Here is a 25,386-nt window from a genome sequence, read left to right on the forward strand (position 1 = left end):
TTTACATGATGTTGAGATCAATCTAAGTCTTCGCCCAATAGTTATGCATTTTAAGATCTTTAAGGCATATAAGGCTATGATGTCAAGTACTGGAAAAATTGGATAAGTATCTTTAGGTGATTGCGCCAGTCAAAAATGACCATAGGCTGTGCTGTAGAATTCTATAATTCTGTAATTCTGCAAGTATCAATCAGTATAGCTGTTTCTCTGAGAACTTCCTCATACAGAACCTAGAAACCAAGAAAAGCTTTCCATCAGAAGCATGGCGGTATAGTAGCTAGATTTGATAAATCGTTTTGTAGCTTTCTGGAATTTAGATGCTCTGGTCACATTTGACGTTCTTTGGGGAGGAAAAATCAAAAGACTTCATTCACCTTGAGTCCATGTGTTTGGGCAGCAATTCAGCAGTTTTACTGGCAGTAACCATAACTGTGTGATCTAATATACTGAAAAGATTTGTGTGTGCAAAACAGACATTAGAGTATGCTTTTCTCCCACAACGTTCCAGCTTTTAGGAAAACAGCTGATGCAAATAAATATTTGTTAGATTACTGGATCTCCAGTACAGAGATGCAAAGAAGTTTTTTTTTATTCATTCATGGGATGTGAGTATTGCTGGCTAGGCCAACATTTCTTGCCTGTCCCTAATTGCCCTGAGGGCAGATAAGAGGCAACCACATTGCTGTGGGTCTGGAGTCGCATGTAGACCAGACTAAGTAAGGATGGCAGTTTCCTTCCCTAAAGGACATAAGTGAAGCAGTTGGATTTTTCTGACAATTGGCAATGGTTCCATGGTCATCATTTGACTCTTAATTCCAGATTTCTATCGAATTCAAAGCCCACCATCTGCCATGTTAAGAGGGTTAGGCAATCTTTTGATGTATTCTTTCACGTCATCGTCAGCTGTGAAAATGGGACAATTTCATTAACAAAACCAATCCATACTAGTGTAAAAGCATTAGTTACAACACAATTAAAATAAGGAAAGAAAACAACAGGCAAATCGACTTGGGAGTTTGCAAATTATTTAATACTTTTAATGAAATGAGTGAAAGGTGATCGTTAAAAGTGAGAGACAATGTGAAATTGTTCTTAGTTTTGATAATGGAGCATAGGACAGGCACTCTAACAGCTGTGTTTAGAATAGAGCCACCAATTCGCTTTTCTAGTAGTTACATGCATCTTGTTCAGGCATATTATGACAGGTGTCCAGGACAAGGGGGGGGGGGGGGCTTTGAAACTGGGCCCCTCTGACTCAGAGGTAGGGACACTACCGCAATGCCCAGTGAGCATGCTTTTTACATTTCTAAAATATTTTCAATCAACTTATTCAGGGATGTCATGACAGGCCCCGGAACAGGTTGGGCTTGAACCCAGGTCTTCTAGCCCAAAGGGACACTACCTTTGCGCAATAAGAACCTTTTTTCTAATTCTCTGTGTTGAGTCTAAGGAACTGTCTAAAGTGTCGCAGTAAAGGATAAACCAATATTGAGTCTGAATGAGAAGAGGAATTTTTCTTACACAACACAATGTACTTTATTATACGATAGCACATAGGTACAAGCTACATTGACCATTTGAGCATTCTTACAAGGACTGTGAGGAGCCAAAGCAGATGCAACTGTCTCCTTTGGGATCTTGTGCTAGACTACTTCTTCACATCGATTGTGACATCATCAGCTTGGGTGGAGCTTAATGTAGCTTCAAAATAACTCTTTCAGAACAACTACTTCATATGTCTTTTTGTAATTGTAATGCATGCAGATTGGGTGCTTACCCCACATTCACAAAGGATCCATTACATCTTTTGTCTTATTTGATATTATGTTACACTTCCAATGCAATCTGAAACTCTTTAGAAATGTTGGCATGTAATTTGCCCCAACCAATTCAGGTTGATGTTAATCCCATGTTCTTGCTGTCTTCCCATTATCCCATTTGTCCCCACTCTTCAACTCTAACTGACCATTCTTAGCAATTAATATAATCTCCGTTTTGAATTCTAAATGTGATAAAACATTCGACTTTCCCCAGCCTTCCTATCCTCTGTTTCAAACAAAATGTTCCTGTTGTTCTTTGATCTCAGTCTTTTTACTATTTCCTCTTTTTAGGCGCCACAACCACTGAAAACAGTCTGTTTCTATTTACTTTGTTCCATCCCCCTCGTAAATCATCAGGAAAACATATTTATTTCATCCATTTTGACTCCTTCAGTTGTAAGTTGTGTTAATTATTGTCCCAAGATAAACTGCTACATAGTGTTTATTAATTATCTAGTTCTGCACAGTTGGTAGTTGTGGCTTTTCTGTGTATTTTATTTGCACACAAGGCTCGTCAATTGATGGCTACATTGGTTAGAGATTACACTTGAGGCATTCCAAACAAATGAGTTTGTGTTACCACTGTGCTGGTGAAAGCATTTGCCAAGTTACTTCAGTTTCGTTAGTTGAAGGGAATAACACAAGTAGCCAGTTTTCCCTATCCTGCATCTCTCAATCTTCAGTGCTGTGGCTGTCTTCAGATAAGAAAACTAATCTGTGCCTGTTTTTGTTGATAAGAGACCTGGAATCCAAAATGGACTTTGTATTTTCTCATTTTGAGGAAACAGTTGAAGAATTAGTATTATTGACTGGATTAGGTCCAACATGTGAATCCTCACAGAGAGGCAGGGTATCCTATTGCAGCTGGGCATGAGACAGCAGGAATTTCTCTTTTTATTTGTCATTATATTAGTAATATCACGATTAGTATTCAAAACATTTGCACTGTTGCATGAAGACATTTTTGTGCAACGGTAATAAATGTGCCAACTTCTGAAAGTGAGACCATTATTCAGACTTATACATATAATCTTGGAGTTTGCCTTTCATTTGAGACTTACTTTGCAGTTATTGCAGCTTTCCCATCGGCTTCAGTGGGAATTTCAGCTGGAGAAGATTCAATGATATCAAGGTTTATGGAGTAAATATACCTAGGACAAGTTTTTTTCCATTCTTACATAATAGCTATGATTACAGATCAAAATCACTTCATTTGCTGTAAAGAGCCTTGCAGTATTCTTAGATTCTCCTGCTCTTCAGATGCTGCCTGCCCTGTTGTGCTTTTCCAGCACCATACTTTTCAAAAGTATTCTTAGACCCTTGCAAAAAGCACTGTATAAACACAAGTGTTGGTTTTGTACTTGGTTTCTTAATTCATAAAATACATCCAATCAGCTTAACCTGTCGTGTTTTATGATTTCCCACTCCCACTCTAAGACCATCACATGTAATGTACCTCAGTTACCTTAAACCTCTTTTATGCTCATATTTGTTTTGTTTGGGTTGCGATGCATTGACACTCTAGTGCTGGCTCCCCGCAGTTACTTTTGTTAAATCCAGAGCCCTTATCCACATAGTTGTACAAAGAACAAAGGAAATTACAGCACAGGAACAGGCCCTTCAGCCCTCCAAGCCTGCGCCAATCCAGATCCTCTATCTAAACCTTTCGCCTATTTTCTAAGGATTTGTATCCCTCTTCTCCCTGCCCATTCATGTATCTGTCTAGATACATCTTAAATGACGCTGTCATGCCCGCCTCTACCACCTCCACTAACAACGTGTTTCAGGCACCCAACACCCTCTGCGTAAAGAACTTTCTATGCATATCTCCCTTAAATTTTCCCCCCTTCATTTTGAACTCATGACCCCTAGTAATTGAGTCCCCCACTCTGGGGGGAAAAAGCTTCTTGCTATCCACCCTGTCTATACCTCTCATGATTTTGTAGACCTTAATCACAACCCCCTCAACCTCAGTCTTTCTAATGAAAATAATCCTCATCTACTCAACCTCTCTTCATAGCTAGCGCCCTCCATACCGGGCAACATCCTGGTGAATCTCTTCTGCACCCTCTCCAAAGCATCCACATCTTTTTGGTAATGTGGCAACCAGAATTGTTTGCAGTATCCCAAATGTGGCCAAATCAAAGTCTGACACAACTATAACATGGCCTGCCAATCCTTGTACTCGATACCCTGTCCGATGAAGGAAAGCATGCCGTATGCCTTCTTGACCACTGTACTGACCTGCGTTGCCACCTTCAGGGTACCATGGACCTGAACACCCAGATTTCTCTGTACATCAATTTTTCCCAGGATTTTTCCACATACTGTATAGTTCACTCTTGAATTGGATCTTCCAAAATGCATCACCTCACATTAGCTCATCATAGTTACAAGATTTTTTGGAACTGTGATCCTGTTACTGGCATAAGGAAAAATAAGTAAATTTGGTTGTGTAAGTGCAGGGGCCAGTTGGCAAATATCATTTTCTCTGAATCTGAATGAAGTGAACACTCATGTTGAAGTAGCTAAAGAATGATGGGTCTCATGTTCTAGCAATGAATGAGCTTTTAATAATTGTTATTCAGATAGGGCAAATAATATGGAGGAGAAGAATAAAATTGAAACCCAAACAAAATACTACCAATGTGGGAAATCAGAAACACAAACAGAAGTTGCTGGAGAAATTCAACAAGTCTGGTAGCACCTGTTGGAAGAAAGCATTAACATTTCAGGTCCAGTGACCCTTCTTCAGAACTGGTTGTAGTTAGGAAAAGAGTATATGTGCTGATGATGGGGTGGGGGATTGGAAGGATTAAAAAATTGATGGAGCCGAGAGGGAGAGAACAGCATGTTAGGTGGAGAGAGGATGGGTAAAGGTCAGCCTGGGAGAATCAATAGCTGCTAATGGGGGCAGCTAATAGCCATTAATAACTAAAAATGGCTGGTTGCAGTAGAAACCCATGTGTTGACAAGCCATGTCTGGTGTATGGGAGAAGGTTCCCAAGTCCTGAAATCATTGAGTTTAACATTGAGTCCTGAAGGCTGCAGGGTTTCCAAGCGGAAACTGGGATGCTGTTCTTCCAGTTTGTGCTGAGCTTCGCTGAGGACTGCAGCAAGCCTGAGACAGAAATATTGGCCAGGGAATACAGTGGTGTGTTGAAGTGGCAGGCAACAGGAAGTGCAGGGTCATTTTTGCAGATGATTAAAATGGTCACAATGTAAAAGAAAGATTTTCGAATTCCTGGTGAAGGGCTTATGCCCAAAACATCAACTGTCCTGCTCCTCGGATGCTGACCTGCTCTGCTTTTCCAGCATCACACTCTTGACTATTGTTTTGGGATCATGGCTTCGAATCACATTGTGAATTTGAGTCCTTTAAAATCTGAAATTAAAAATCACCTTTGTAATTGTTGTTAGAAACCTACATGATTCTCTCATGTCCTTTAGGGAAGGAAATCTGTCAACCTTACCTTATGAAGTCCATTTCCACAGCAATGTGATTGACTCTTAACTGCCCTCCAGACAATTAGGGATAGTTAATAAATGCTGGCAGAATCAACAATGCCCAAGAACAAATTAAGAATGAAGTGGTCTTATATTCTTAAAGTTGCAATGTTGCAATGCTTTATTTTGCAATTTGGATGAGTAGTATGTTGATTTGTACAAGACAAGTGAACTGCTTTGAAAAGTAGTCCATGAAAACTCACTTTTTAACCGAGAAGTCACACGATACCTTTCATCATGGAGCAATTTGTTACTGAGATTGTAGTCTATCAAATTTCAGTCATTCAATCTTGTTGATAATTTCACAGTGAACAAACGTTTGACTTTATCCAATGAAACCAGATGACCAGAACTGTTTTGAGTGATAGGAAACTAAATGCTCAGATTAAATTTTGATAGGTTCTAAAACGGCATGACCAAGCTTTCAGTGGCATGCCTGCTTGCCAGTTTTTTGGGGGTCCCACCATTTTTTAAATTCTCTGTGACTTAAATGCATTTTCCTTTCAGTTGATTGTTACGTATTTCTAGAATTGTTTTCTGGGAAATCTTCATGTTTTCCTTCAATTCTTCCACTTCCAATGCTCCAGAATATTCAATTGCAACAGGTAATGAATGAGTTGTGCTGATATGTTACCAAGCTCTTGGAGTTTTTGAGTCACAGCAATCACAGACCCATAGTAAAGTGGTTGAGAATTTTGTTTTTAAGGCAGTTTGCTAAGACTGTTGCATGTTGTGCAGATGTTCAGTTGGAATGCCAATCACCATTTAATCAAGAGTACCTTTTGGGACTGATGCCTTTTAATAAAGTATCCATCTAATGGACCACAATGTCTTGTGCTTGTGAAAAGATTCTGTCAAGCAGGACTTGGTTCTGCAGATTTCACAATTTATTGACTGTGCTGTAATCTTTGCACAAAATACACTTGTCTGAAAGCAGTGATTTGGCATTGATGTGGAGAGATGTCATGCTATTTTGGCTTGGGGAGGGAAATCCTGGTTTGTAGAATTCTCAAATGCCTAGTATCAAACCTTTTAGGCTGAACTAATTTGATTTTACTGCATAATTAAGAATGGGTTATATTTTGTGACCAGAATAACAGTGACGCTAACACTGGTATAATAGGTATATTGGATAGCTGTCAGTTAAGTGACAAAACCAGAAGTTGCTTTGAGAGAAAATTCTGCTTCAGCACAGAGGACTATTGCTGTTACACTCTGCACTTGAATGAATGCAGTGTTATGGTTACCCACTAATTACATGTTAAAAGCAACTCAGAGCAAATAGGAAGGGTTTAGAGGGATATGGGCCAAATAGGATTAGATTAATTTAGGATATCTAGTCAAGATGGACCGAAGGCTCTTTTTCGATGCTGTACATTACTATGACTCTACAATAAAAGCTTTCAGCACAAAATAGCCCAATGTTGTCCTACCTACATATTTGTAAGGGCACTTTTGCCTCAGAGGTTAGAGTCATGTGGGTTCAAGGCCCAATCCAGGACTATAGCACAAAAATCAAATCTGACAATGCATTTTTGAGTGGGAGGAAAATTTCTGGCGTCCAGAGGCTTCTTCAGCAACCTCGTTGTTGGAGGTACCATCTTTCGGATGAGAGGTTAAACCAAGCCTTCATCTTCCCCCAGTGTCGCCCTCTTGGACATAAAAGGTGTCACATCAGCATTTAGAGAAGGGCGGGGGAGTTATCCCTGTGTCATGGTCAATGTATATCTCTCAATTAGCATTTTAAAAAACAGGTTATCTAGTCGTTGTAACATTGCTATTTGTAGGAGCTTGTTGTCTACAAATTGGCTGTCTATTTCTGAAACAATAACAGTGATTACACATTATAGGATATCATTGGTTATGAAGACTTTTGTAATGGCCTGAGGAACAGTCACCAGACCTGGAACGTTAACTTTGATTTCTCTTCACAGATGCTATCAAACCTGCTGAGCTCTTCCAGCAACTTCTGTTTTTGATTATATAAATAAAAGTGTTCTTTTTTTAAAGATCTTGCTGTCTTACTAAGTCTAATACAGCTGAATCCTAAATACTGACTGGAACCTTTCCAACTTGCCTTTGAAATGTTTTGATTTTATCATCTAACCCTTACTGAATCTTACATATTTCTGACCCTTCAACTGAAAAGCTGTTGCAAGAAATCAGCCTCTGAATCTGAAATCTGAATTTGTATTCTCCTGGCTTGACAAATTTTAAACATTAATCAGATTACTCCATGTTTCACTCCTTTAAACGAACAAAATCCTGACGTCAGCAAACATCTCCATACAGCTCCCTAAGTTTTGGAATTAATCTCTTAACTGTCCTTTGAACTCTGCCCAATATTGAATATTTTAAAACGAGATCAAGACTGCACACCCAATGGCAGATGCAGCCTTAGCAAGGCAGATGGAACCTTAGGGTTATAAATACAGAAATGGTGGAAATCTTCAGGCTTGGCAGCATCTGCAGAAAGACAAGCAGAATTAGTGTTTCAGATCTGTACTCTTTCATCAGTAACCCAGCAAGATTGTTTTCAATTAATACCTAACTAGATTGGGGCTTAGCTAGTTCCGTTGGCTTGGTGGCTTATGTGGTTCAGAATAACAGCAAAAGCATGGGTTTAGCTCCCCATTCCGGCTGAGGTGGACATAAGATGTGCCTCCACATCCTGCTTAGTAGTAACATCACAACCATAGGTTCAGCAACCCTCAAATATCACCATTGCTACATCAATTCTTATTCTTTGATGCTGTATGGTCAAGACAAGTGTTTGATAACGCCCCTAATTGCCCTTGAACTGAGTGACTGACTTGTTAAGCAACCTCAGGGCAGTCAAGAATTAACCACATTGCTCTGGGTATAGAGTCACGTTTAAGTTAGACCATTGATGAACTACTTGGGTTTTTAGGAAAATTAATTGATGTTGCCATGGTCATTTTCACTGAAACAACCCATATATTCCAGATTTATTATCTGAATTTAAATTCCACCAGATGCTGTGGTGCAGTTTTGAACCCTTTGCCCCCAGAACCTTCGCCTTGTACTCTTGATTACCAGCCTATGACTTGACTATTACACCACTATTTTCCCCCCTTTGGAGAAGAATAATAAGTAATGATCATAATCCTCTCCTATATTTACTTACCTACAATTTCTTCCAAACGTTTGTGCGAGTAAATATGTGGAATTGATATATCATCATTTACCCATGGTCCCAATTTTGCATAATTCTCCTTTGAGCCTGCCTTTTCTCTAATTGCTCCTGTTTTTCTTTCATGTCCACTTTGAACTCATTGTTGTTTAAAGCAGTTAGCACCTGAAAGAGTTAATTAACATCACCAAATAAGCTCTGTCCATCAGCATATAATTAATTGCTCCTGGGAGGAGCTAAACAGTATCTAGTATAGTCTTGTGCGTACGAGAATGTTTCGGCAGCAGTAATTGCACTTACCTGTTAAGTTGAGCCTGATGTCTCACAGGAGACTTCCAGATGTAATGTCATTAGCCATTAAGCTGTATGTAATAAATCTTTGCTATTTATCAAGATTGAGTCTACCTTCTGACAAAGATTGTGGGTATTTTCCCAACTTAGAATTAGTCTAAGTTACTAATATTAAGCAAAGAATTGCTGGTACTGAATGTGGCTCAGGGCATCCCAGATGGTTCCCGAGAATGCAAGGAAGAATTACCTTTAATAATTAAGTATGACGTTGTCTAGGTATATTGACTTTAACTCAAATTCCCATGCAGTTTTGTCTTTGTACTTCATGTGCCTCATTTTAATATCAAAACTTTGGATATAATCATATGAATAAGCTCATATGAATAAGAGTAAGCTGATTGTAGTGCTCATTTGAAAAAAAAACTTAAATTATTTTGTTTGAATTTTGAATGCAGATCTCTCTTTCACCCTTGAAGTACCTATGTCATGCCATGTTGGAATATAACCAAAGCACCAGTCTAAGGGGTAGAGGCCAAAGGATTGTACATACTTGTTCTATCCTACTTTGTCGCTATGTTACATGATCTAATACTGTTTTATTTTTCTATTCTGACATATATTTAAAAGTGCCTGTGAGTAAAGTACATTTTCTACATAGGTTTACAACAAGTATACTGTACAGAAAGAGGTAATTCAGCCCAACCAGCCAAAACTGGAGTTTTGTTCCATTCAAGCCTCTTCCCATCTTTTCTTTATCTAAATCTATCATTATAACCATCTTTTCCCTCAAATGCTTCTGTAGTAACCCTTAAGTGGATGAATGAAACTCTGGATAGACCTCAGGAGAAATAGCTGGCTGCCTGTTGCTTCCACCATTCGATATGGAAATGGTTGTGTTTTAAAGCTTCACAGAGTTGAGTATTGTATCTTGAGGTAAACTTGGTGCTGCTCCTGTTTTGCTCCCCTCCCAGTTGTTGTTGAACCAGTATTGATCCAATTGCTTGATGGTAATGTTAGAGTAAGGGATATGCCAGTCTATATGGTTACAGATTGTGGCTGAATATAATTGTGCTGTTGCTTATGGCCCAGAAAGACTCATGGGTGCACAGCTTTGAGTTGCTGGATCTATTCTGAATCTATCCCATGTGATGATGCTGTATAACACGATGAACACAGTACGAAGCAGAGATTTTGCCTTCATAAGGGGGTCAGTAATTTCATCAACAGATGTATCTGTGACAAGTAGCCCAGAGAGGGAAGGGGTAAGTAGTTTTTTCCTTCCTATTGATTGCCTCGTCACATGTCACAAATCAAGTCTGATAGCTATCTCTTTTAGGACTCTGTCATGGCAGTCAGCAACAGTGCTATTGAGCCACTCTTGATGATGGGCATTGAATTTCTCATTCAATATTCTCTGTTCTTGCTAACCTCAGTGTTTCTTCCAAGTTGTGCTCAGAATGGAAGAGTACTGATTCATATTTTGAGAGAGGACAGGTAAGTGGTAATTAGCAGATGATTTCCTTGTTCATATTTGACCTGATAGGATAAAACTTCGTGGTATGAGGAGTTAGTGTCACAGGTTCCCGGGGCAACTCCCTCCTGAAAGTATGCCATCATCATTAGTGAGTTTTCCCTGCTGGTAGGGCAGGGCAGGCCAGGCCATAGCAAGGGAAGGTGATGGAACATTAACTGTAATGGATAATTCAGTGAGAATGACAGTGTCACACTGTTGTTTGACTTGTCTGTAAGACAGCTGTCTCAATCCTGGATGTTAGTGAGAAGGACTTTGGGGTTGACTGAGGACAGTGCATCATTGTTGTATCCGATGCCAGGCTTGATGTCGCATGGCCTTCTTGAGGGCTGTATACAATGAGAAGCTTGCTCAGCCATTTCAGAGGGTAGTACAGAGTCAAATAGATTTTGAGAATCTGGAGTTGCATGTCGGCCAGACCAGGTAAAATGGAACATAATCACCTGGGCGAAAGGACTGTAACATAGTTTATGGCCTTCACATGACTCAGCTTAGAGGCCAGTAAAGGCACCATTATAGAGTTTGCTCTTTATGATCACAAGACCTCCAAATCTGATATAGAGATTAAATATGCCTGAAGTTTGGTTGGTGTGTGATGTGGTAGCAGACAGTCAGTTTGCACACTACAAGCTTCCACAAGCAACAATTAACTAATGACCAAATGATCCAATCAGTGAAGTCAGGGTAAGTATTGTCAGGATGCTGAAAGGGACTGTCCTCTTTTTTTTGGAATAGTACTATCTGACAAATGGTGCTCTGATTTAACAAACAGAGCCTCTAACAGTGCAGCATTTATTATTGTAGTTGGGAGTGCTAACCTGGAACCACAACCTTGCAGACATGAAATGTTTCAGACTTTTATGGTTATAGCAGGTTGCATGGTACTTTCACCCTTCTTGTTCAGAGTAGCTGGTATCACTAAAGCAGTATCCAATACTGTAGAACGTTCAATCCTCATTCCCAAATTACAAAACCCATTTCTCTGAGTCCATCTTGTCGTCTCTGTGCAAAAGAATATATGCAGACGCTGCAAGTTACTTTCCAATGTTGTCTCAAGTACTGTCATTGAAATTAACTTTTTAAAAATTGGAAGATGCCCCTCACCTGCGTCCCAGAGTTAATGTACCTGTTCTGGCTTCTTATAGAGAGGCACAAATTATGGCTACACTGTCAACAAAACTCCTGATTCATTATTGACTTTTCGAGCAAACCTAGAAATAGGAAGATGGGAGATTGCAAATGCATGATTCAGGCTAAGCTGTTCCAAGAATTCCTGCCCATGACTTAACTGTCCGTGGCTATCTTTTTTAGATTAGATTAGATTAGATTACTTACAGTGTGGAAACAGGCCCTTCGGCCCAACAAGTCCACACTGACCCTCCGAAGAGCAACCCACCCGGACCCATTTCCCTACATTTACCCCTTCATCATATGTTGCTGAACATAGAACAGTACAGCACAGTGCAGGCCCTTTGGCCCTCGATGATGTGCCAAACTTTTATCCTACTCTAAGATCAAACTAATCTGCATTCCCTTCATTTCACTATCATCCGTGTTTCCAACCAAGAGTCGCTTAAATGTCCTTAATGTATCCGATTCTGCTACCACTGCTGGCAGTGCATTCCGTGCACTTGCCACTCTCTGTGTCAAGAACCTCTTATAGAAACGTGGAATGACATTTGGGAAAACGCTAGAAGAATCACCATCTGTAACAGGCTATCCAGCTGAAGATACTTCATAGGGCCCATATAGCACCGGATTGATTGGCAAAATTTAAGGCAGGGGCATCTCCAATGTGTCCCAAATGTAAAATAGAAGTGAGCACTCTTGTACATTGTCTATGGACCTGTCATAAGATCCGTAGATACTGGACTAAAGTAGCAAGTGTCCTGACAGAAGTTTTAGGAACAGAAATTAAAGTGGACCCCGTATCTCTCCTTTTGGGCTTTTCGAACTTATCCTCCCTGGACATGCATGGGAAGAGACTATTTTCTATTCTCTCTTTCTGTGCAAGGAAAAATATTTTGGTGAACTGGGTGGCTGAGGGACCCCCTGGACTTTCAAATTGGCACAGATTTATCATGGAATGTATTCCCCTTGACTTCCTTACAAATATGGTGCACCAAAAGACCGAATTATTTTATAAAATATGGAAGCCCTTCTTGAATTATATGAATACAGATATTTCGGCTATCCTAACAAGGGCTTTTATTTAATTGAGCTTACGAACCTGGCTGGTCCGGGGCCCCTTGGGAGAGGAATCCCGCACGAATACGGGTTTTGTTACATTTGATGTTAACACATTCCGAGCATGTATCTTACTACCCAATTTCTATGTTATCCGCTGTTTTTTTTTCTCTTTCTCTTATTTGAATAATGTAAGAGACTTAATTATACACTCTGGTTAGTTGTAGGTTAGATTAGTAGTTAGTTGAGTTTTGTTTTTTTCTCGGTATTTTTCTTTTGTTAAATTTTGGTTATTATATATTTAAGATTTAATTGTATATCAATGTTTGTACTTGAGAGTTTTGTTTATTTTTGTAAACTTGTAAAAATGTTAAATTTCTAATAAAAATATCTATATAAAAAAAAATAACCTACCTCTGACATCTCCCCTAAAGCTTCCTCCAGTCACCTTAAAATAATGTCCCTTTTTGAGAGCCATTTCTGCCCAGGGAAAAAGGTCTCTGACTGTTCATTTTATGTATGTCTCTCATCATCTTATACACCTCTATCAAGCCACCTCTCATCCTTCTTTACTCCAATGAGAAAAGCCCTGGTTCCCTCTGCCTCCAGTCCAGGCAGAGTCCTGGTAAATCTCCTCTGCACCATCACTAAAGTTTCCATATCCTTCATATAATGAGGCGACCAGAACTGAACACAATATTCCAAGTGTGATCTAACCAGGGCTCTTTGGAGCTGCAGCGTAACCTCACAACTCTTAAGCTCAATCCCCCTGCTAATGAAAGTCAACATGCCATATGCCTTCTCAACAACTCTTTCAACTTGGGTGGCAGCTTTGAGGGATCTATAGGCGTGGACCCTAAGATCCCTCTGTTCCTCCACACTGCCAAGAATCTTGCCTTAACCCTGTATTCTGGATTCAAGCTTGACTTTCCAAAATGAATCACTTCACTCTTTCTCAGGTTGAACTCCATCTGCCACTTATCAGCCCAATTCTGCATCCTGTCAATGTCCCATTGCAACCAGCAACAGCCATCCACACTATCCACCATTCCACCAACCTTTGTGTCACCAGCAAACTTACCAACCACCCTTCCACTACTTCATCTAAGTCATTTAAATCACAAAGAGCAGAGATCCCAGAACAGATCCCTGCAGAACACCACTGGTCACCAGGCTCCAGGCTGAATACTTTCAATACCTTCTGTCTTCTATAGGCCAGCCAATTCTGTATTCAGACAGCCAAATTTCCCTGTATCCCATGCCTCCTTACTTTCTGAATGAGCCTACCATGGGGAACGTACCAAACGTCTTGCTAAAATCAATGTACACCACATCCACTGCTCTACCTTCATCAGAGTGTTTTGACACATCCTCGAAGAATTCACTAAGGCTTGTGAAGCATGATCTGCCCCTCACAAAGCCATGCTGGCTATCTTTAATCAAACTATGGTTTTCCAAGTAATCATAAATCCTGTTTCTCAGAATTCTCTCCAATATTTTGTCCACCACAGACACAAGACTGACTGCACTGAAATTCCCAAGATTATCCCTATTCCCTTTCTTGAACAAGGGAATAACATTTGCCACCTCCAATCATCTGGCACTACTCCATTGGACAGTGAGGACGCAAAGATCATTGCCAAAGGCACAGCAATCTCTTCCCTCAGTTCCCATAGTAACATTTGGTATATCCCTTCAGGTCCAGGTGATCTATGTATCCTAATGTTTTTCAAAATTTTCAGCACATGCTCTTTCTTAATATCAACCTGTTCAAGCATATCAGTCTGTTTCACACTCTTTTCACAAACGATAAAGTCCCTCTCAGTAGTGAATACTGAAGCAAAGTAATCATGAAGGACCTCCCTACCTCCTCCAAGTTCCCTCCTGATCCGCTCTACCCTCACTCTGGCCATCCTCTTGTTCCTCACGTGAGTGTAGAATGCCTTAGGATTTTCCTTAGTCCTACTCGCTAAAGCTTTATCATGCCCCCTTCTAGCTCTCCAAAGTCCATTCTTCAGTTCCCTTCCTGGCTACCCTGTAACCTTCTAAAGCCCTGTCTGATCTTTGCCTCCTTAAGTAAGCTTCCTTCTTCCTCTTGACTAGATGTTCCACATCCCTTATCCTGAGTTTGACACAATCGTGGCTATTTGTTCATTCTCCTCCAGGCCGATTTGTTTTAATGATGAGTTATTTAGATGTGTTTCTAATTGTCTTTTCTCCCTCAATTAGTTCAGCGTATCTTTAACTAGGAGTGAATAACAGACGTGCTGCCAGTGCAATTTTAATGAGTATGTAATATGTTCTCTTTTCAGATGGTTTTCTGTGTAATCTTAATGATAAAATTCCTAAAATAAATAAAACTATAATTAAACAGTAGATTAGCTTTGGGATATAAGAGAGGTGACAGGGTTCGGAAGAAACTAATCTGGCTTGTTGTAATGTTGCATTGCAGTCTGAGCTGATTCTTGATGTAAAAATACAGTTCTGATTTGATTCTCCCTTTACTAAGTTATGTATGCAGTACAGAAATGTGCTATTCAGCCCAACCAGAATATCCTGCCAGTTAACTTGCAGTCAACAGTTAAGGCATTATTGTAATTCTCTATTCCAGAGTTTAGGACCTTGGAAACCTAAAACGAGGCAAATAATGATTGAGTGATTAAAATCGGGGCTGCTCAAGAATCTAGAATTAGAGAGGCACAAATACCCTGAAGGATTGGAGAACATTATAAACCCAGGAGGTGGAGTTGGGGGCAGTTGTGTTTGAAAAGATTGGAGAATTATAATGAGAATTTTTAAATCTTGGCAATGTTAAAATTGGAGCCAAGTTAAGTCAGCAAGCACGGATTGATAGATGAAGGGGACCTAAGTTAAAACGAGATGATGATTATTGGATCTCCTCCAAGTTAGCAGGAGTAAGACCCTGGAGAAAACAAAAACTGCTGGAAATTACAGCAGGTTAGGCAGCATTCATGGAGAGAAAACAAGCTAACGTTTCAAGTCTAGACGACTCTTCATCAGATAGAGTCATAGAGATGTACAGCATGGAAACAGACCCTTCGGTCCAACTCGTCCATGCCAACCGGATATCCCAACCCAATCTACTCCCACCTGCCAGCACCCAGCCCATATCCCTCCAAACCCTTCCTATTCATATACCCATCCAACTGCCTCTTAAATGTTGCAATTGTACCAGCCTCCACCACTTCCTCTGGCAGCTCATTCCATACACGTACCACCCTCTGCGTGAAAAAGTTGTCCGTAGGTCTCTTTTATATTTTTCCCCTCTCACCCTAAACCTATGCCATCTAGTTCTGGACTCCCTGACCCCAGGGAAAACACTTTGCCTATTTACCTGATCCATGCTCCTCATAATTTTGTAAACCTCTATAAGGTCACCCCTCAGCCTCCGACGCTCCAGGGAAAACAGCCCCAGCCTGTTCAGCCTCTCCCTATAGCTGAAATCCTCCAACCCTGGCAACATCCTTGTAAATCTTTTCTGAACCCTTTCAAGTTTCACTACATCTTTCTGATAGGAAGGAGACCAGAATTGCACGCAATATTCGAACAGTGGCCTAACCAATGTCCTGTACAGCCGCAACATGACCTCCCAACTCAGACCCACCCCCGTTCACCCATTGTACTCTTTGCTACTTTCTCCCCACCCCCACCCCCCTCTCATTTATCTCTCCACCCTGCAGGCTCCCTGCCTGTATTCCTGATGAAGGGCTTTTGCCCGAAACGGCGATTTTCCTGCTCCTTGGATGCTGCCTGACCTGCTGTGCTTTTCCAGCACCACTCTAATCTAGATTCTGTTTTCCAGCATCTGCAGTCCTTGTTTTTACCAACTCCTGTACTCAATACTCTGACCAATAAAGGAAAGCATACCAAAGTCGCCTTCAGTATCTTATCTACCTGCGACTCCACTTTCAAAGAGCTATGAACCTGCACTCCAAGGTCCCTTTGTTCAGCAACACTCCCTGGGACCTTACCATTAAGTGTATAAGTCCTGCTAAGATTTGCTTTCCCAAAATGCAGCACCTCGCATTTATCTGAATTAAACTCCATCTGCCACTTCTCAGCCCATTGGCCCATCTGGTCAAGTTCCTGTTGTAATCTGAGGTAACCCTCTTCACTGTCCACTACACCTCCAATTTTGGTGTCATCTGCAAACTTACTAACTATACCTCTTATGCTCGCATCCAAATCATTTATGTAAGTGACAAAAATAGAGGACCCAGCACCGATCCTTGTGGCACTCCACTGGTCACAGGCCTCCAGTCTGAAAAACAACTGTCCACCATCACCCTCTGTCTTCTACCTTTGAGCCAGTTCTGTATCCAAATGGCTAGTTCTCCCTGTTTTCCGTGAGATCTAACCTTGCTAATCAATATCCCATGGGGAATCTTGTCAAATGCCTTACTAAAGTCCATGCAGATCACATCCACCGCTCTGCCCTCATCAATCCTCTTTGTTACTTCCTCAAAAACCTCAATCAAGTTCGTAAGACATGGTTTCCCACACACAACGCCATGTTGACTATCCCTAATCAGTCCTTGCCTACTCCCCCTCCCACTCCGCCAAGGACATGCAGGTCCTTGGCTGCCTCCATCGCCAGACCATGGCAACACGACGCCTGGAGGAAGAGCGCCTCATCTTCCGCCTAGGAACCTTGAAACCACAAGGGATGAATGCAGATTTCTCCAGCTTTCTCATTTCCCCTCCCCCCACCTCTCTCAGTCCCAACCCTCAGACTCAGCACCGCCTTCTTGACCTGCAATCTTCTTTCCGACCTCTCCGCCCCCCCACCCCCTCTCCGGCCTATCACCCTCACCTTAACCTCCTTCCACCTATCGTATTCCCAGTGCCCCTCCCCCAAGTCCCTCCTCCCTACCTTTTATCTTAGCCTGCTTGGCACACCCTCCTCATTCCTGAAGAAGGGCTTATGCCTGAAACGTCGATTCTCCTGTTCGTTTGATGCTGCCTGACCTGCGCTTTTCCAGCAACACTTTTTTAAGCTCTGATCTCCAGCATCTGCAGTCCTCACTTTTTCCAAATACATGTACATCCTGTCCCTCAGGATTCCCTCCAACAACTTGCCCCCCACCGAGGTCAGGCTCACTGGTCTATAGTTCCCTGGCTTGTCCTTACCACCTTTCTTAAACAGTGGCAACACGTTTGCCAACCTCCAGTCTTCCGGCCCCTCACCTGTGACTATCGATGATACCAATATCTCAACAAGAGGCCCAGCAATCACTTCTCTAGCTTCCCACAGAGTTCTAGGGTATACCTGGGGATTCTAGGGATCTTGGGGATTTATCCACTTTTATGCGTTTCAAGACATCCAGCACTTCCCATTGAGTTGGAATGGTCATTCCAGATATAACAAAGGCATGGACTTGAACTTTGTCATTCCCATGTGATCTGAGTTTGCCTTTTCTCTTGTCCTTTTCTCCTTTCTCTTCACCTCTTCTTCCCTTAAACATACCTTAAAGCCTGTTTCTGTTGAAAGTGTTTTGGAGTATTTTACCACATTACAGACACCATATAAATACCAGTTGTTTTCACTGATTCCCTTCTGCTTGAGTGTGACTGACTGACTGTAGGCTGTTCAGTCTTAACCAGCTTCATGAATCGCATGCCTCAAATATGCGAATGTTTACATTTCATAAGTGTCTGCTTTGTATGAAATGTTTGAGAAAGCATGAAAGGGAGAAGCTGCAGGGTCTTGTTTACTCTGTCCGGTTCCTGCAAAAGGAACAGCTACACTCAGTGCCAGGGTTCCAATGCAATCAGGCTGTTTGCATTACAATGATATGCAACAGAGATGGGTTCCTGGAACTCTCAATTCCTGAAACCAGTCTGTATGTATCTCTGTGTAAATGCAAATTGTTTTTCATGTCATTAATGAGCATGTAGTATAGCTTAATGTTACATTTCTTGGCCTTCCCCTGGAATTTCACTTTGGGAATCCAAGAGTGCTGCACATGAGACATTTTTAGAATACGCGGATAGCACAGTATAACTTCTGTAGTGTTTGACCAATGTTTCCACGCTTAAATACAATAAGATGCTTGGAGTTCAAACTGAATTAGGTGAACTGTTGGAGGAAATGTATGGCAAACATTTTTTTTTAAATTATGCTTTTGTACACCTAATAGTTTAGTGCAGTGATTGTAAGATCTGTGTTAGCAGTATTTAGTTTTGTTAATTTGCCTTTTAGTAGGTCTTTGCAGATGTTGATTTGTGTCATGATGTCTACAGATTATTGGTTTCATATTTGAACCCATTCTGATTTACAAGTGAATTGAAATTGTAACTCGTCTTTTCTGTCTTTCTTTTAAGGTTTCTCTAAGTATTCAAACATGGGTGACATGAAGACCCCAGATTTTGATGACCTCCTAGCTGCTTTTGACATTCCCGATCCAGACCTCGATGCCAAGGAGGCTATCCAGTCAAGCAGTGAGGAAGCAGAAAGTCATTTGAAGCAAGGTGGTATGGGTATAGATGAGTTGTCTATGCACCACCCCATACCTGACGTCCCAGTGGTGAGCGTTATTGTTAAGAACACCAGCCGACAAGACTCCTTTGATTCCATCACTGAGAAGGATGGCCACCAACTTGGGCATAATTTGCTTCAAAACGGGTTTCGGAATTCTGATATTGCCTCTGATACCCATAGTATTGGAAATAGTTACAGCAAGATGGTCACTGCTTTCATTAATGGAGATAGTTCCAGAAGCTACTCTGATAAATTTGACACACCAAGGTCAGAAGCTCTACCAGCATTCAGTCAGTTTAGTCCTATTTCTAGCCCAGAGCCGGAAGAGACCATTCAGGATGCTCATGTTGTGGATAGCATTAAAAGAGATGAGCGACCTTACCTTGGTTCTGTTGGCCTGTATGTTTCTACAGCAAATTCTTTGATGGACAGGACAAGGGAACGACCTGAACAAGCTGTGACTGAGCTGAGTATGTTTGATGAATATTCTAAAAAACGAGAGAAAGCAAATGAGATTAGAAACTGTAACATGAAGGATGCCAGCTTGGGGCCGAGGACAAACTCAATAAATATATCTGAAGGTGCAGAGAAAAACGACAAGGACTTTGATAAAAGCAGCAGTTTGTTTGACAGCTTACAGCCGTCAAGTGATCTCCATAATAATAGCATAGAAGAGCCAAAGAGCAGCAGTGTTCCAGAGATGAGCTTGTGCTCTTCTGTCCCACCTCGGCAGCGTTTAAAATCAGATCATTCAAAGCTGTCTTCTTGCTTAGCAGCATTAGTAGCTCTTAATGCCAAAAAGACATCAGAATTCCCAAAGGAAGAACAAAAAGAAAACTTTAAAGAATCCTTGTTGGCTTTGAAAGATGGGATCAAGGGCAGCCCCAAAATGGCAAAGTCACCAAAGAGTCCAAGAAGTCCAATGGAGGGAGTGAAGAAAATCATAAACAAACAGCCTGATAGCCCAAGGAGTGTGTCCAGTGACTATAGTGGCAAAGGCTCCCCCTACGTTGCAACAGGTTCACCACCAGCCATCCCGAAAGTAAGAATCAAAACCATTAAAACTTCCTCTGGTGAAATTACCAGGACTGTGACCAGAATAATGCCAGATTCCGAACAAAGTGAGTCAAGGAGTTCACCAGAACAGTCGCTGACTGAAATGGCTTTCACTGAGGAGTTAAATTTAAGATCTAGCCCTGTGACCATTTCATCGTCACAGACCCATACTTCTACAACAGTGGAGAATGGAAAGAAGCAAATGTCAGCCAGAAACATGGCTAATGCAGTTAGTTCTTTAGCTGGTATTCCTGTCAAAGGACCTGAAAACATAGATGACAACAGCAACTCGAAAGCCATCGCTGTAACAAATGTACTAGCTGAAGATGCCCACAGTGTCACCATGAAGGTTGCTGGCACAGCCCAACATAAACAGGCTGCATCAAAGCACTCATCTAATATCTCTAGTACAAGTCTTCTGCCAAAAGCTGTTCACCTGGCAAGCCTTAACTTGGTTCCACACAGTGTTGCAGCAACTGCTACTGCAAAGTCCAGCACTTTGCGGCAGAGCCAACAAAAGATTGCCACTCAGGTGGTAACAGTGCCACTGGTACAACAAGTCAAGAATGCAGTTCCACAACATAATGAATCTCCTACTTCAAATCAGAACATTGTTGTTGAAGCTTTTAACAAACTGTTAAATAGTACAAATCCTGTGCCAATCTATGCGCCAAACCTTAAACCGCCTGCAAATAGTAATGTAACCATGCCAGCTCGTGGCTATCGTTGTTTGGAATGTGGAGATGCATTTGCTCTAGAAAAGAGCTTATCACAGCATTATGAGAGGCGAAGTGTCCACATTGAGGTGATGTGCAGTCATTGTTCCAAAATGATGGTCTTCTTCAACAAGTGCAGTTTGCTTTTGCATGCACGGGAGCACAAAGGCAAAGGTGCAGTTATGCAATGCACTCAGTTACAGATGAAACCCATCCCTTCAGACCAAATGTTTTCAACTACCCCAGTGACATCTTCTGTTCCGTCTGGTCCTCCTGCCCAGGCTGCGACTTCTGCCCAAACTGTTGGGAGTTTAACAGTAATTGGGGTTGACAACCCACCTTTCACTCATCCTGCCATGCCTCTGCGCTGTGATTCACTTCGATTAATACGCCATGGCTTAAAATGTCTTGAATGCTATCAGCAGTTCCAGGATTACAATAACCTTGCGGGGCATTACCAGCAGATGACAGATGATGCTGATGCACCGGTAGGTGAATTAAGACAATATAGAAAATCTTCTTATTTCATCAGAGAAGAGGGTGTTGCATGCAACAAAATTAATTACAGCTTTAAGAATATTTATCCTGTATAGCTACTGCTTGCAAGATTTTGTTTTGTCTTTTTTGCATTCATTATTGTGAGGTAGCTTAGGACTTTGGATATGATGAACCAAAGGACTTTTTTCTGTGCTATTAAAAAAAACTGTTTAAAAAATCTCTGGGGTATAAAAATCTTTCAATTCAGCTATCAGTATCAGCGTCAAATATTATAGCACAACTAGTCACAAATAATGTCTTATGAACCCTCCTTACTACATAAGTATGGGTTAGACCACTGTTGGAATATTGCATACAATTCTGGTCTCCTTCCTCTCGGAAAGATGTAGTGAAACTTGAAAGGGTTCAGAAAAGATTTACAAGGATGTTGCCAGGGTTGGTGGATTTGAGCTGTAGGGAGAGGCTAAACAGGCTGGGGCTGTTTTCCCTGGAGCATCGGAGGCTGAGGGGTGACCTTATAGAGGTTTACAAAATTATGAGGGGCATGGATAGGATAAATAGAGAAAGTATTTTCCCTGGGGTGGAGAAGTCCAGAACTAGAGGGCATAGGTTTAGGGTGAGAGGGGAAAGATATAAAAGAGACCTAAGGGGCAACCTTTTCATGCAGAGCATGGTATGTATATGGAATGAGCTGCCAGAGGAAGTGGTGGAGGCTGGTACAATTGCAATATTTAAAAGGCATTTGGATAGATATATAAATAGGAAGGGTTTGGAGGGATATGGGCCAGGTGCTGGCAGGTGGGACTAAATTGGGTTGGGATATCTGGTCGACATGGATGGGTTGGACCGAAGGGACTGTTTCCGTGCTGTACATCTCTATGACTCTATGTGCTCATGCAGGTGTGCTTTTGTATTGTAAGTCGAGAGTGTAGTGCTGGAAAAGCACAGCGGGTCAGGCAGTATCCGAGAAGCAGGAGAATCGGCATTTCGGGCATAAGCCCTTCATCAGGAATGTATTGTATTGTAAGGCCATGCTCCTAAGAACTAGATCCAAACTCCCAAATTCACTTCAAGTAAAATCTTTATGGCCCATGGACAGAGATTTTCACCCCACCAGTATGGTCTAGAAGAATACATAGAAGAATACAGCGCAGTACAGGCCCTTTGGCCCTCGATGTTGCGCCGATCCAAGCCCACCTAACCTATACTAACCCACTATCCTCCATATACCTATCCAATGCCCGCTTAAATGCCCATAAAGAGGGAGAGTCCACCACTGCTACTGGCAGGGCATTCCATGAACTTACGACTCGCTGAGTGAAGAACCTACCCCTAACTTCAGTCCTATATCTTCCCCCCCTTAATTTAAAGCTATGGCCCCTTGTAATACCCGACTCCATACGCGGGAAAAGGTTCACACTATCAACCCTATCTAACCCCCTAATCATCTTGTACACCTCAATCAAGTCACCCCTAAACCTTCTTTTCTCTAATGAAAACAGCCCCAAGTGTCTCAGTCTTTCCTCATACGATCTTCCTTCCATACCAGGCAACATCCTGGTAAACCTCCTCTGCACCCGTTCCAGTGCCTCCACATCCTTCCTATAGTATGGCGACCAAAACTGCACACAATATTCCAGATGCGGCCGCACCAGAGTCTTATACAACTGCATCATGACCTCAGGACTCCGGAACTCAATTCCTCTACCAATAAAAGCCAGTACGCCATATGCCTTCCTCACCGCACTATTTACCTGGGTGGCAACTTTCAGAGATCTGTGTACATGGACACCAAGATCCCTCTGCTCATCCACACGACCAAGTATCCGACCATTAGCCCAGTACCCCACCTTTTTGTTATTCTTCCCAAAGTGAATCACCTCACACTTAGCTACATTGAATTCCATTTGCCACCTTTCTGCCCAGCTCTGCAGCTTCTCTATATCCTGCTGTAACCTGCCACATCCTTCCTCACTGTCAACAACTCCTCCGACTTTCGTATCATCCGCAAACTTGCTCACCCAACCTTCTAACCCCTCTTCCAGGTCATTTATAAAAATGACAAACAGCAATGGTCCCAAAACAGATCCTTGCGGAACACCGCTAGTGACAGCACTCCATGAAGAAACTTTGCCATCAACTACTACCCTCTGTCTTCTTCCATCCAGCCAATTCCTAATCCAAACCTCCAACTCACCCTCAATGCCATATCTCCGTATTTTCTGCAGTAGCCTACCATGGGGAACCTTATCAAACGCCTTACTAAAATCCATATATACCACATCTACCGCTTTCCCCTCATCAACCTCCTTCGTCACCTTTTCAAAGAATTCAATAAGGTTTGTGAGGCACGACCTGCCCTTCACAAAACCATGCTGACTATCCTTGATCACATTATTCCTATCCAGATGTGCATAAATCCTATCCCTTACAATTCTCTCTAAGACTTTGCCCACAACAGAAGTGAGACTCACCGGCCTATAGTTACTAGTTTTTTTTTCACCCTCATGCTTACTGCGTTGGTATCTCCCTGATCCCCTCAGAATTACTGCGTCACAATCACTCTGACCCCTTCATACTTGATGCGTCACTATACTTCTGGCACCCTCATACTTCCTGCATCACTCACACCCTGACACATGCGCACCTACTGCATCCCTATCAGCCAAACCCCACTCACTCACGGCGTCACTCTCTCTCTAACCTGCTCCAACGTCTGGATTTTAATTTTTTTTTTATTGATCTATAGGAAATTTCAATGACAAGGCCAGTATTTATTGCCCTTGAAAATATGGTTAGCTGCTGCGTTGAACCGCTGCTGTACATTTGGTATAGGTAGACCCCCTAATGCCATTAAGGAGGGAACTCCAGAATTTTAGCCGAACAGCAATGAAGCTCAGCAATATGTTTCCAAGTCTGAATGGTGAGTGGCTTGGAGGGGAACTTGTAGTAGCAGTGTTCAATGTACCTGCTGCCCTTATCCTTCTCGATGCTAGTGGTTGTAGGTTTGGAAGGTGCTTGCCAGGCATGAAATACCATCTAGATCTGTTGGAACCCTTCATTCCAAGATGTCATTCACTTCTGAAATGATGATGCTGAGATTTCAGAACGCAGTCATTAAATTAACACCAACATTTTTTTGTTGCTCTCCATGGTCATATGTTCTCTGATCAAATGGCCTGCCAGATACTCCAATGAAAGAACATGCACACATGTCACAAAATAAATAAAGAAAAATCCTAAACTCAAGCATGCCTTTCTTCCAAATGGCTTGGCCAAAACCAGTTTCTCAGAATTCATAAACTAGAGTCAACAAGTGTGGTGCTGAGAAAGCACAGCCGGTCAGGCAGCATCTGAGGAGTGGGAAAGTCAACGTCTCAAGCATTAGCTCTTCATCAGGAACACAGTTAATTCTGCACCCATCTTTTTAATTCTCATTATTGGAATGCGACATATTCCAAATACTACTACAAAAATAGGAAATAGCAGCAGAAGTTGACCATTTTACACCTCGAGCCTTCTCCGCCATTTAATAAGATCTTGGATGATCTGTTTGTTTTGAATTCTACATTCCAATATGCCCTCGATAACCCTTGATTTCCCCCTGCATAACAAGAATCTATCCACCAAAATCTCAAATATATTCAAAGAACCCATCCCTACCACCGTCTGAGGCAGTGTTCCAAAGTCTCAGTCCTCTTAGTGGGGAGAAAAGCTTTTTCTCCCTTTCATTTAAGGGCCACCCTTAATTTTAAAAAGTGCCCAAAAGCTCTGGATTCACCCACAGGAGGAAACATCTTCTCCACATCCACCTTGTCAAGACCATTCAGGATCTTGTTCACCTGAATCAAGGCACTTCTTGTTCTTCTAACCACAAATGGAAATAAACTCAGCCTGTCCATTCTCTCCCCATAGGACATCCACTCATTTCAGGTATCAATATCGTCAACCTTCTATGAACTTCTTCCAGTGCATTCACATCCTTCCTTACATTAGGACACCAAAACTGCACACAGTATTTGAGATGTATCTGTGCAAACATTTCAGGTTAGAGGACCAGTAGAGCCAATTCCAGTTGAATGATGGTACTTCCTGGGGCTTGAACAACTTGCCTGTATGAAGCA

General features: G+C 41.7%; 1 protein-coding gene across 5 annotated transcripts in view; it reads left to right on the forward strand.

Moving 5' to 3' along the window:
* znf592 (zinc finger protein 592) overlaps positions 1–25,386 on the forward strand; it is a 184,692-nt gene that overhangs the window by 98,361 nt on the left and 60,945 nt on the right. For 3 of the 5 annotated variants that reach the window (XM_087982162.1, XM_087982164.1, XM_087982163.1), the window contains exons 3-4: positions 14,720–14,778; positions 18,836–21,252. In XM_087982162.1, the coding sequence (XP_087838288.1) occupies positions 14,775–14,778; positions 18,836–21,252 (2,421 nt within the window). In that variant the 5' untranslated portion in view covers positions 14,720–14,774. The remainder of the gene's footprint in view (positions 1–14,719; positions 14,779–18,835; positions 21,253–25,386) is intronic. The other 2 variants (XM_043680570.2, XM_087982165.1) reach the window with 1 other exon arrangement.

Source organism: Chiloscyllium plagiosum, unplaced genomic scaffold (genome assembly GCF_037043375.1).
Source record: "Chiloscyllium plagiosum isolate Xiang-an unplaced genomic scaffold, Cpla_swu_hap1 HiC_scaffold_42, whole genome shotgun sequence".
NCBI lineage: Eukaryota > Metazoa > Chordata > Chondrichthyes > Orectolobiformes > Hemiscylliidae > Chiloscyllium > Chiloscyllium plagiosum.